At 41.5% G+C, this 13,627-nt stretch overlaps 1 protein-coding gene across 2 annotated transcripts in view; it reads right to left on the bottom strand.

Moving 5' to 3' along the window:
- The window catches only part of LOC144053568 (semaphorin-4B-like), a 65,155-nt gene that overhangs the window by 19,716 nt on the left and 31,812 nt on the right, over positions 1-13,627 (bottom strand). For both annotated transcript variants that reach the window (XM_077568143.1, XM_077568142.1), the window contains exons 3-4: positions 1,254-1,414; positions 442-504 (exon numbers count right to left, since the gene is read on the bottom strand). In XM_077568143.1, coding sequence (XP_077424269.1) covers positions 442-504; positions 1,254-1,414 — 224 coding nt within the window. The remainder of the gene's footprint in view (positions 1-441; positions 505-1,253; positions 1,415-13,627) is intronic.

The raw sequence follows: 13,627 nt of genomic DNA on the forward strand, positions 1-13,627 counted from the left end.
GATTCTTGTTGAACTATTGTCTAAAAGCAACTTTAGCTAGCAATTATCTTCAGCACGAAGCACGCAGCCGTGATTTGGTTGAAGGCTAAGCGACTCCCTCTCGCGTGTGATATTTATTGCTTATGACGAACAGTTCTCGAAAGTCTGCCGCTAAAAAGCACACCAAATGCCCCGCGGTCCCCATCATTACAAAACATGGCATTAATGATGCATTCGATTGAACTTGATTATCAAACAAATCCAAACCACAACATTCAGCATCACTTTAATGACAGTGGAGCAAAGCAGCACTCCCTGGTGTTGACAGCTTCACAATCACAAAACGTATAACAAAGCCCAGCATCCGGAAAGTTACGTCTCGACGGGAAAATTTCCAAGACTTTGTCCCATTTTCGCAAAGTTCGCGAACATTTTCTCAAGTGTTTGAATTCAGCGACTCACTTGCAGGTTTTTTCCCTTGAAACTGCACTCGCCGCGCTTCTTGTCCGGAGTTTTCCATGTGAGCTGGAAAGACAGGACAAAAATTAAACGGGGCTTTGATTCCAGGACCGAAGGAGACTTGATTGTAAACGCATCGTTATAAACGCATCGTTATGCATCTCGGGGATCGGAACGAACGTTGCATGGAATGGAAATACGTGGGAGTTAATGGTAAGAAATTGGGAGGAATAAACCAACGGCCTATTTTAAAACGTCGTGAAAAAGCAGGACTGGATCATCTTGGCTATTGGGCGACAGTTTATAAAGCTACATTTTGGAAAATTATGGAAAACTTTCTTTCAGTAGTTCAAAAGTGACGCTCATACTCTATATGATAGAAATTTCCAAAACAATTTACATTGAATTGTGAGCTAATTTAACATTACGCACGGCTTGAACATTAACATTGTCCTAAATTGAAAAAAATAAAGAACTATACTGAATTAAAATGTACTGCTTATAAAAAAAAACTGTTTACTTAAACATTTAATTCTGTGATTCTTTGAATACTCTTAAGTGATTCCAATTTTAATATTATAGAACAATCAAATCGATTTTTAATACGGAAACTGGTTTGGAATAAGCCATGCAATCTTCCTGCATTCAAGTCGGATGCATAGAAAAAAAAAAAAATACACACAATAAAAACTTGAATTGCCCAAAAATGTCATTGTAATGTTTTCATTTGTGACAGTTGGTCAATTCTGATGCAAACGGATCCAACGGAACATTTTCACCCTCCCGCCATCACGTTGCATGCTTCCCGCGCTTACATTCCGCTGCAGCTGCGGCGCGCCGACGTCCGAGAGGTTGAGAGCAAAGAGGATCTCGCGGGCGCCCACGTACAGCGTGTTGTCCTCGCCGCTCAGCAGGAGGGACGTGAAGTTGAAGACGCCGCCCGCCGAGAAACTTCTGCATGTTCTCTGCTTTGCATCTGCGGAGGATCAACAACATCTCGGAGAACATCTTCCCAGAACAGGAGCAAACTTATCGGGGAGTCACATTTTCCTTTGGCTGGAAGGGAAAGTTGACCCAATATTTTTGTACCATTCTATGTAGAGAGCTTTTCAGTTTTGTACCAGGGTATCTCAGTGGGCGGCCATTTTGCCTTGAAAATGACATCACAAGTGCCGGGCGGGCTCAGCTACACTCTAAAAAGAGAGTTGTTGAACCAACTAAAGATTACAAATTGAATTGTTGGCTAACTTAAAAAAAAGTCACTTCAATTGGGAACACACGCTTGAATTAAGTAATTAGTCAAAAGTGAATATATTAAGTTGAATTAATTATGACTTCATTAAAACTTTACTTAATTTGGATTGGAGTCACTTTGAAAGACGTAAAGCCGGACGAAGAATCCATTACTCTTGCGCACGTATGACTTATTCCAACAGGAAAAAAAACTTTTTACAGCGCTTATGCAGCAACCGCAGGATAGTTTTAAAGGTTTTGTTAAGATGACAATGGATTCAACAAATCAATTGAGTCACATCAAACAGGCTGATCTATAATTGGGTTACTTTTGACCCAACTGTTTTTAGAGTGTACATTAAATGAATTCATAATTAATTAAACATAATATATTCACTTTGGACTAACTTAATTCAATCGTGTTTTTTTTTTTTTTTAAGTTGGTCAACAATTCAATTTGTAATTTTAAACTGGTTCAATAATTCTCTTTTTAGAGTGTAGCCAACGTCACATGACCAAACCCAGAAAACAGGTCAGCCATGATGGTGGATTTCTTTGCTTAACTCTTTGACTGCCAGACGTTTTCAGAAAAGGGATGCCGTGGGTGCCAGCCGATATGTGTTTGGACTATGGAAACACACATACTACCAAATGAAAGATTGGACTCTCATCTTTCATCAGAAAAAAAAAGTTTGTTTCTACCTTATTCCGTTTTTCAGTAATCAACAATAGAAAATGGTTAGTTTCACCTCTGTTTTGAAAAAAAAACGTATTTTAACGTCTTTGGCACTCCTCCATTGGATTTTACTAAACGTTATTTAACGTTTTTGGCAGTCAAAGAGTTAATTCATATTCCACAAAAACAATATTAATCAGATTAAATGTTAAGACTAGTGGAGGCAGATAAAACATGCGAAATTGCGTGGGAATGCGGGAAGCTGAATGCTAATAGCTAAATGCTAAGATGAATGCTTATGAAGGAAATTGAAAGCTAAATGATGTGAGAATGACACATTTTTAATTGCAGTTAAATGACAAGTGAATAAAAAGAACACTTGAAATGCAATCTGTCTGAGGCGGGATTTAATTATTTCGATCAATACTATAGTCAGTTGGTATCGAACCGTCGAATGTACTCAAATGTGGTCCAAACCAGGAAGCATTCCCAAAATGATTGTCAAGAAATGTTTTGAATTGACTTCCCATTTAATCTGAGCAACAGAACTGTAATTTAATATTAAAATCATCATTCAAGCCATTTACGCTATTTTCTCAATTTTGGGTCAAATAACATTAAACGGGTTCGTTGACGTTGAGAACGTTTGCACTTTTGGCACCTGGAAGTTGTTGCGCCGTAAACTGACCTCCAAGACCAGGAAGCAAGCCGGCCATGTTTCTGTCTGGCTTTCAGTCCAAGCACATTAGCGCCTCCTGACTACAGCCAGGGGTTAACTCGTTGATTCGACTAATCGCCGCTTGAAAAGCTCACGTGGTTGAGATTTGCAGCTTTTTTTTTTTTTTTTGTCTTTTAGGTCTGCTCAGCTTGAGCAGCCTGCCTTAATTGCACGCCAGCATCGAGGCAACAGACGAGGACCGGAAGAGTCTTCAACTAAATCCAGACGCCCGCCATCGGACCTAGTTTGAGGATTTTTTTTTTTTTTTTAAACTCGCTTACGATAAACACTATGAAAGATTGTCCAGAGCGATTATCATGCGGTGGTGCGGTGATTATTTTCCTCGCCGATCTGTTGAGACCGAAACAATCACGGCCGACAAACCCGCTCCGTTATTTTACCACCGAAAATCCTTCTGTGGGCGCTAAACACTCGAGTAGTCACGGACAGTTGAGAGGAGACGAGCATCAAGCTGGGTTAGCGCACCACAGCCATGTGTCGAACCTTCACACATTTCAACATAAAACGTTGCGAGTGAGGAAATGACTTCCACTGCTTTCATCCATAAATAATAATCAGGCTTCTTCACACAATCCCTCTTTTTATACATACCAGAAATACAGTGAAAGCCGCTTATTAAAATAGAACATAGAAATTCCGACGCGCGAGCCAACTAATGCATGAAGTCAAACAAAGCGGGTCTGTTTTTTTTTTTTGTTATTGTGACCGCAACTCAACTCTGACCGCCGTGACAGATTTACACGGCTCAAAACAAAAGACGCTCGTGGCAATACTTACAAGAACAACAAGTTTGAGCTGCTGCCAGTCAATCAGACGGACGATGACCTGGCATGACCTCACCTCGGTCATCAGGTACAGAAAGGTACAGAAAGGTGAGTGGCCACGTCTAACCGCGGGGAAGCAACATGTTAACTCATTCACTGCCATTGACGGCTATAGACGTCAAAAATTCATTTCAACTATTTCTATTATTTTCAATTTTTTTCTACTTTTGTTAACAAGACTATGAAAACCTATATTTGTTATTGTATATTTACAACAGATATAAAATTTGTGATTAATTGTGAGTTAACTAGTGAAGTCATGCGATTAATTACGATTAAAAGTTTTAATCGTAATTAAAACACTTAAAGGTTGAAAATTGATTGTGAGTAAGCAATTTGATGATACAGCTACCTTAATAATAATAATAAAAAAAAACTATATACCATAATTGTCGAAAAATATCGATATCGGTATCGGCGATACTGGCCCTGTATTTACTTGGTATCGATCGATACGGAATTTGCAGTATCGCACACCACTAGTAGGAGGGGCAGAACTCAGGTGGTAGTGTGGCAGTCTCCCAGAATGAAGGTTGTGAGTTCGTTCCTCAAACCCTTGAGTGAGTTTTATTTAATTTTTTCAAATTCTTTATTTTACTCTTTTCTAAGTGTAAATATTAGCCTACTCTAAAACGGAGTCTTTTTGGTCAAATTGACTCTCAATAGCATCAATTTTACATTTTTTTTTTAATTTTTATTTTTGCGTTTTTCTCTCTCTCTCTTCATTATCATTGCAGCATGTAAATTCAGTTGCGGTTTTGCAAAGCGATCAGGAAAAAAAACATCGGCGGGCCACTAATTGAGGATCATTAAAGAGAAGGGCTCGTAAGCTACACATAGTTGAACATTTATTACGTCGAGAAAGATAAATCATCTGCCCGCATGGACACGCTGGCCCAAGCATTGATCCTCTGAGGGGTCATTAAGTGTTTAATGGGATACTTACACAGCAGGTTTTGCCAACGGAATGTTGCAAGATGTGGCAGGTCAATAAAATTAGATGATAAACATTTAAAAATCAAAGGCCGTCATCCATTCGCTTGTTGAATCTTGGCTTCTGATCCGATACGTATATACCAGGGCTGTACAAAATACCGAAAAAATATCGATATTGGACCATGCAATATGCATATCGCCAAGACATGCAATAAGTTTCATTTGGAATTTGATGCTTTTATCTGAATTGAACCAGTCAGGCACTAACTAGAATGCGCTCTAAAAAAAAGTTGGGTCAAAAGTAATCCAATTATGGATGAAAAATGGACCGATCCACCATTTTTTATGGATCAATTTGACCCAACTTTCTGGGTTGTTTTATACAAAATGAGCCATTTTTTTAAAGTAAAGGATCTGACCAATATTTATGAGTTGACTTGACCCAAAGTGGGGTCAAATTGACCCAAGTAGAGGATTGGTCCATTTTTACCCATAGTTGGGTGATTTATGACTGAACTCTTTTTAGAGTGATGTGCACCGCCATCCAACACTCTAAAAACAGTTGGGTCAAAAATCACCCAACTATGGGTAAAAATGGACCAATCCTCTACTTGGGTCAAATTGACCCATAAAGTGGATCGGTCCATTTTTGATCCATAATTGGGTTACTTTTGACCCAACTGTTTTTAGAGTGAATAGTTTAATAAATTAACTAAGATGATATTGAGTTTGCTTATTTTGCTGCATGAAAAAAAATATTTCATTAGATAATAATAATTATGATGACATGTCAAATCGGTAAAATTACCGAATGAACAATACTGAGCTCTCTAGAGAAAAAAATTAATAAATTTAAAAAGATAATAAATATGTCAATTCTTTAGACACATGTTAAATATTGCAATAATATCGATATCGCTATATTCAGCAACTATATGGCATATCGCATGATTTTCCAATATTGTGCAGCCCTAATATATATACACAACTTGTTCTTCTTCTTTTCAACCAGCCGTCTTTTTCCAAAGGCACTGATATCGATTCAACGCATCACACGCCACACTCACCTCCCAGGTTGAAGTGTCAAAAGGTCGAGGTCAATCAAGCATTTCGGGTCGGCCAACCAGAGCAAAAGGAACTACGGATGTAACTTTTAAGTGTCTCCAACACCTGTAATTATGCTAACCGTTATCTCTAATTCGATATGATCTCAGTGATGGGATATCAACAACAGAGAAGAGATGAAGATCAAATGACGGTGTTGGTAAGTCTTGGAAATTTGCAAGTGATGGACGGAGTTGTGCTTCACATGCCTGACTTTCGACTTCCCACTTGGCACCAATGTTATCGACGGCGTATTAGGACCACGTATAAAGATAGATTTTTTTAGAGGGCGGGGGCAGTATTCCGAGAGAAAAACTCATAAATTTGCCACTTTATAAAGCGGCAGATTTGCGAGAAAAAAACTCAAGAAACTTACGAGAAATACACGTAGCGTACGTTTGTGCCAATACTTTTCGGTCGGGTTTTCAAATAAGGACATAGTAATTGCACTGCGTTAATTTCAAGTTATTTTTTTTTAAACACGCGATCAATGACCGCCCCTTACTTGGACAGCCTGTACTGGGGGAATAAATGGTCTTGGGGATTCTCATTGGCAAACTGGGCGAGAACAGCCAGGACACAGTAGCTGAAACACAAGCTTACAAGTTGATGACAGTTTCGTACTTGAACTCCTCCTAACCTTCCTTCTAGCACTCTTAGAAAACTATTGTAGCTCGCCTCCCTGACCTGAAGTCTCTTGGGATGGCCATCCGTGGAAATGTACGTCCCAGAAAGAGGAAAGAGCAGTGGACAGACACAGCAAGGCACTTAAGAAAGAAGGTTGTCAAAAGGCCATCGCATCTCTACAACTGAGGGACAACAAACGGGACTAAAAAAACAGAAACAAATGCAAACGCTTCAGGGTACAAGGGATATTGAACAGAACGGATCCCAGGACTGTGGATGTGGCCTGTTAGGAAGACTAGTGAGAGCTGGATGGCCTACTACCTTTATATCTCACACTTTCTTGCCGGAGTGTGACAGACGGTGACATGCGCGACCCTTCGAGGACCAGAGGTGGCAAATCCAGGTCCAGAAAGTAAAAACGCTGCCACAGTTTGGCTTTAGTCGCTTGTACTAGCTAGCTAGCTCCCTAGCAGATAACCGAGCACCCAGGGAGCTAGCTAGGAAACTAGCTAGCACCTGGGGCTAAAGCCAAACTGTGGCAGGCTAGCTAGCTCCGTAGCAAGTAAACAAGCACCCGGGGAGCTAGCAAGGGAGCTCGCTAGCTGGCACCTGGGGCTAAAGCCAAACTGTGGCACGCTAGCTAGCTCCCTGGCAGGTAAACAAGCACCTAGGGAGCTAGCTAAAGAGCTCGCTAGCTAGCACCTGGGGCTAAGCCAAACTGTGGCAGGCTAGCTAGCTCCGTAGCAAGTAAACAAGCACCCGGGGAGCTAGCAAGGGAGCTCGCTAGCTGGCACCTGGGGCTAAAGCCAAACTGTGGCACGCTAGCTAGCTGCCTGGCAGGTAAACAAGCACCTAGGGAGCTAGCTAAAGAGCTCGCTAGCTAGCACCTGGGGCTAAGCCAAACTGTGGCAGGCTAGCTAGCTCCGTAGCAAGTAAACAAGCACCCGGGGAGCTAGCAAGGGAGCTCGCTAGATGGCACCTGGGGCTAAAGCCAAACTGTGGCAGGCTAGCTCGCTCCCTAGAATGTAAACAAGCACCCAGGAAGTTAGCTAAGGAGTTCGCTAGCTAGCACCTGGGCCTATAACCAAACTGTGGCACGCTAGCTAGCTCCCTAGCAGTTAAACAAGCACCCAGGGAGCTAGCTAGGGACCTAGCTAGCTAGCACCTGGGGCTAAAGCCAAACTGTGGCAGGCTAGCTAGCTCCGTAGCATATAAACAAGCACCCGGGGAGCGAGCTATGGAGCTAGCAAGGGAACTCGCTAGCTGGCACCTGAGGCTAAAGCCAAACTGTGGCACGCTAGCTAGCTCCCTAGCAGGTAAACAAGCACCTGGGGAGCTAGCTAGAGAGCTCGCTAACTAGCACCTGAGGCTATAGCCAAACTGTGACAAGGTTTTTACTTTCAGGACCTGGATTTGCCACCTCTAACTAGTGCACCCAACCTCGGCAGCTGTCAACAATGTGCCGATCATCACCGTTATTATGTAATTACGTTTTAAAGAGTCGCCTTGAACGCTGCCGAATTAACACGAGAAGGGAATTAATTACTTGCAGGAATCCTTCAACACTTTTTGGCAGCCAATTTCCAGATGTACAAGCATAATTAAAAAGGTTGAAAGGTGCCCTCTGGAAAGGAGTTGAAGAGTCATTTGTCCTTTGGTGACAGAGCACTAAGTGCTTTCTTTTGTACCAACAGGCTGATTCAATCAGTGCCCTCCCGTATGAGGGTCTTTTATCACGTGTAACAGCTGCCAGGGCAAAGATCAGCAGGTTCATTCAACAGAACGACACAATTGTCACCAAAGAACATAACGGCCGGTAGATTATCATCATAAACGCTCGTCCGGACACGATTTCCCATCACAAGACCTCAGACGATGAACTAAGATGAGGTAATTTCGGTCGGTAAGTTCAGGGGCATGAATTTCTCATTAAAGGTCATCGTTGAAGGATGTTGCATAGAGACGGAAGGACAAGAAATCGTGTGACTAAAACCTTGGAACGTGGCTATCATTTAGCTGGAAAACGAAACACCAAACTGCAAGCAATACCAGTTTCGAGGTGTGTCATAAAAGTGAGGCTGCCCACAATGAAAGAGTCTGAAATGGACTTTCATGGGCAGGTTAGAATCCGGTTGGTCTGGTGGCATCAAGACACAAAACCAGAACAAACGAGATCAGAGATGTTCAAGCGTCTGAGGTGCATCAAAACAACAAAGCCAGAAGGTCAAGTTATCGAGAGATTTACGGTGCGTGTTGGGGGGGGGTCTGAATCTCATTAGCTAGGTAACAGACTGCCGGGAATGTGTACACAACTTCAGGAAACAGAGGTTGGAAAGCCATATTGTAAAAAAATAAATAAAATAAAACTAAACTCAGGAAACGGCCATAAAATAGGCAGCATTAAAGTAAAGTAACAGCGAGGATTTTTTTTTTTTTTTTACAAGTTTGGTGGCTACCAGGCCTCACGTTCAGCCTCTGAGGTCTGAAATCTTTGGCTTTTTAATTGTCTGTGGATAGAAACTGTTGTAAGAATGTTCCAGGGATGGGAAAAATAAAGAACTAGTAGTAGAAACCCAGTTTCTTTTATAGTCTAGACAACAAGTGTTTGAAATTCGGGCAAGGGTTTGGGAGCCAGGTCTTGAAATTCTCCGTAATGGAAGGTATGGTCTTTGAGTGTCCAGAAAAGTGCTATAGAAATCTCATGCATTATTTTTTTATTATTTGTAATCCATTGAGAGCAGCTCTATCCATCTATCTATCCATCCATCCATCCACGCAACTGTTTTATTGGCGGAATCTCAAAACGGTGAAAGAGTGAAACCCCTTAAGAATAATCATACACACTAAATACGAGACTGATAATAGCTTCTTTTTTTTATATATACAAAAACAATAGTTTAAAATGTAAAAAAACAACATTTTCCTGAAACTTTGATGAAAAGATTTGCTGTTTGCTAATTTGATAGAGACAATTCTGAAGAAATGCGTCTACTATGAGTCAACATCCTGAACGAAAAAGTACGTGAAGTTTCAAAGGAGCAATCTGCAAGGTAAAATAATAATAATGTGCTGCTGAGGAAGCAAACAAGGGCCCGACCTCAGATTGAGCACAATAATGTAAAGCAGCTGCCGGCTCTTCTGGAACGCCGCCGCCCGCCAGTGAACACAGCGGAGGCAACAAGAACGTACATGGGCCGACGACCCGATTCCAACCGTAGCGCAGCATTCCGGGTCTGGCCCGCCCGCGCCACGCTGTGCATGTACAGCACGAGCCAAGACGCACACAAGCACTCAAAGGGCAAAGTGATGAGTGGACTGTTTTTTACTGACCGAGTGTGATGTTTTTGTGCGTCTTCCAACACTGGCATGATGCAATATATGTTAAAGCAATTTGAATGTTAATGGTGTGCGTTGATGTTACAAATATAGCACCTCCATAATATTAAGATTGGGAGAGAGTTGATTTTTGTGAAAACATTTTTTTTTAGAAAATGATTTCTTAAGCTTAATGTCGGTTTGCTATTCAGCAGTTTTGTGCTGTCCTTGAATGGTCATTTTTGTGCAATTTTTGCACTAGGGGGAAAATAAATCACAGCAATTTGGAAATTTCATGTAAAATAAATAAATTAATTAACAAAATTAAATAGTATTTATGTCATCCATCTAGTTTGGAAGTGTGGTCATATGTGGGTCCCCACTTCACGATGATGAAAAATTGTGGCCCTCCAGCATTTAACTTGCTCGTTAACTAGCTAGCTAGCTGGATAGATAGATAGACAGACTAAACAGCTAGTTAGCTAGACAGACAGCCGGCCAGACAGACAGACAGACAGACAGACAGACAGACAGACAGAAAGAAAGAAGCTAGCTAGCTAGCTAGCTAGCTAGATAGCTAGATCTATTTCGTCCCTCCCGACCACCAGGTGGCGTTGTTGAAACAGCACGGAAATCCCCCACGCGCAATAGATAATGACATAGCATGTAGCGAACAAGAGTTTTGCACTATGCGTCATCACCAGCGTATCAAATAGCCGTTATCTCACTTGGCACCGCTGTCGTCTTGAATTTCTCACGACTGGTTGAGAAGAGACCTTTTTTTCTTTTTTTTATAATGAAGCTGCGTTCGCAGTGAGACTCAAAAATTGTAACCACCCACACACAAGACGTCTTTTAAGGCGCACGTTTGAGGGACGTTTCACACAAAATCTGCTCGGCATTAAAAGGCCGCAACTGTAGTGGGAGAAAAACAGATGTAGGCTTTTTTTACTCACTGAACCCATCCGACGTGTTCATAATTAGAACCAGACAAGCGTTCGAATCGCCATTCATTATTAATGGCAGATTAGCCTCCTTATTAAGGCTAAGGCGGGAACCGGGGGACAGATAGAAGCGAAGGGGGGAGGTATCGAGTGCGCGCAAATGTTAGCAGATGCCGAGCGGCCACCGACACTAGCCAGGCTTCCGCAACACAACTCAAGGTAAGCAGAAGCCATGAGGAGAACGGGCGCCGTTTCAAGTCGAGCTCCCCGAGGGCTCGCTGCTCGCCGCTCTCTTTGATACTGTAAACACAAAGTGCAAACGGCAGCCTGGGAAACGTCTGCGGAGTTGCACCAACATGTTTTATGTTTCCCACAATCGAAATACGACTGACAGACATTCCTTTTTACTGCACAAGCCATCAGGTGGCAATGAAGGCGTCACTGTGTTACCATAACTTCTAATAAAATGGAGAATTGCTGGCTTCGATGCAGCAGTGGCAAGTCAGGGCCATCAAGCGGAAACATCATCGGTTTGGCTTCAAATATCTGTCCTGGATGATGTCAGCATTTTTCTATTCTACAAAAAAAAAAATTGGCAAAAAACGGCGTATTAGGGCCACGTATAAATATATATTTTTTTAGAGGAGGGGGTAATATTCCGAGAAAAAAAAACGTGTTAAGTTGCAAATTTGCGAGTTTATAAAGTGCCACATTTGCAAGAAAAAAAACGTAAATTTGCGAATTTATAAAGTGGCAAATTTGCGAGAAAAAAAACTTTCATTTGCGACCATACAGTAGAAAATTTGCGTGAAAAAACTCATAAATTTGCGAGTTTATAAAGTGCCACATTTGCAAGAAAAAACTTGTAAATTTGCCACTTTATAAAGTGGCAAATTTGCGAGAACCCCCCCATAAATTTGCGAGTTTATTAAGTGGCTAATTTGTGAGAAAAAAAACTTTAATTTGCGACTATACAGTAGAAAATTTGCGTGAAAAAAATCATAAATTTGCGAGTTTATAAAGTGACACATTTTCAAGAAAAAACTCGTAAATTTGCGAGTTTATAAAGTGGCAAAATTTGTGATAAAAAAACGGTAAATTTGCAACTATATAGTAGCAAATTTGCGTGAAAAAAATCTTAAATTTGCGAGTTTTTAAATTGGCAGATTTGCGAGATAACCCCCCCCCCCCACCCAATTTTTATTTTTTTATTTTTACGAGAAATACACGTAGCGTACTACTTGAATGTTTGTGCCAATACTTTTCGGTGGGGTTTTCAAATAGGGAGATAGTAATGGCTTTAACCATATCATGTTAAGCATTGGCACTTTGAAGCGTTCACCTCGAGTCACCTCGCTTTGCGAAGGTCCACACCCTGAGGATCAAACATTTAAGTTAATCTGTTCAAATAAATATTTACTTACACATTTATGTTTCTGGAATTCATATTTACACATTCTGGTATTTTTAAGTATTTAAGTCGATGTGTCAAATCTGCTGCTCTCTGTCATTCACTTGCATTTACCTAAAGTATGCTAGCTTCTGATTGGTTAGTGTTAGTCAGCTGATCGGGGATCAGGAAGTGTTGTCGCTCTAGCTGCCGCGTATGATGAGTAAAGTTTCAATTAAGAGTGAATCCGTGTTCATCCTGCCTTTTCATTTTGTAAACAATGTCCCCTTAACCACCAACGAATCCTCACATTAGACTATAGCAAATCTGCCACTTTAAAAAGTGACAAATTTGAGAGTTTTTTTCTCTGAATTTATACGAGGCTCTAATACGCCGTCGAACTGATTAATAGTAAATTTAAAAAAAAAAAAGAAAAGTTTTTTTGTCATATTGTTACTGTTATTGGTGGTTGCGCTACTTCCTTCCTGCAAATAATCCCCAAACAAGACACATGATTCTCCTGACGAGATGAATTGCTAAATTGGACAACAACACGTATAGCGCATAAAACAATGGTGTCTTTGTGCTTGACTATTCGTCTAACATGAGCCTTCCACATACTTTGCGCCGTTTCGCGCGGGCCGCATGCCCTGAAAGCAAATATTTCTCTTGACGACGGCGACAATGCGAGAGGTCTGCTCTTATTCGCCGAGTGATTAATGGTATGTGTTGCCGTGAAATGCGCCGGCGGGGCCGGAATGAGTCGTGCGCTTTGTTGTAAGAGAGATTACCTGATGGCGTGCGGCTTGGAAATGAGGAAGCGTACAAGCGCAGACAGGATGTCATCCGCGTCCATAAAAGACGGCTAACGCAGGTTGATCAACACAATCTTGCGTGACTCTAACGAGGCCCGAGTCATTAAGCGCGGAGCAAACGCTGAAAGCCGGCCGGCGCTGATGTCTCAATTCATCATCCTCTATCATTTCCCCAGAGCCGCAACTAAAGCACATTCAACCTTTTAATCCTGTTTGTCGTCTCACTGGCGGCGATGTATGGCTTTCATGAAGACAAATCATGTAGAGAAGTTCAAAATGAAGACAGATAGGATGAATGTATGGCTAGCTAGCTAGCTAGCTGGATGGACAGCTAGCTAAGTCAAGCTAGTCCTGGTGTGGAGCGCAGTGAGACGGATACTGTAAACATCTCACTTGGCACAGGCAGCCATTTTGGGGAATAACAAATCAAAACCAAGTTGCCATGACTTATAAGTATGAAAGTGGAAGGTTTTGGTTTTCCACAACAAGGATTTACATGGCGTACCTTTGGCTACAATGCGACCTGGATTCCGGTTAAGGTACTCAAGTTACAACTCTTGAGTAGTCACCGATACTGATACCACTA

Source organism: Vanacampus margaritifer, chromosome 6, assembly GCF_051991255.1.
Source record: "Vanacampus margaritifer isolate UIUO_Vmar chromosome 6, RoL_Vmar_1.0, whole genome shotgun sequence".
NCBI lineage: Eukaryota > Metazoa > Chordata > Actinopteri > Syngnathiformes > Syngnathidae > Vanacampus > Vanacampus margaritifer.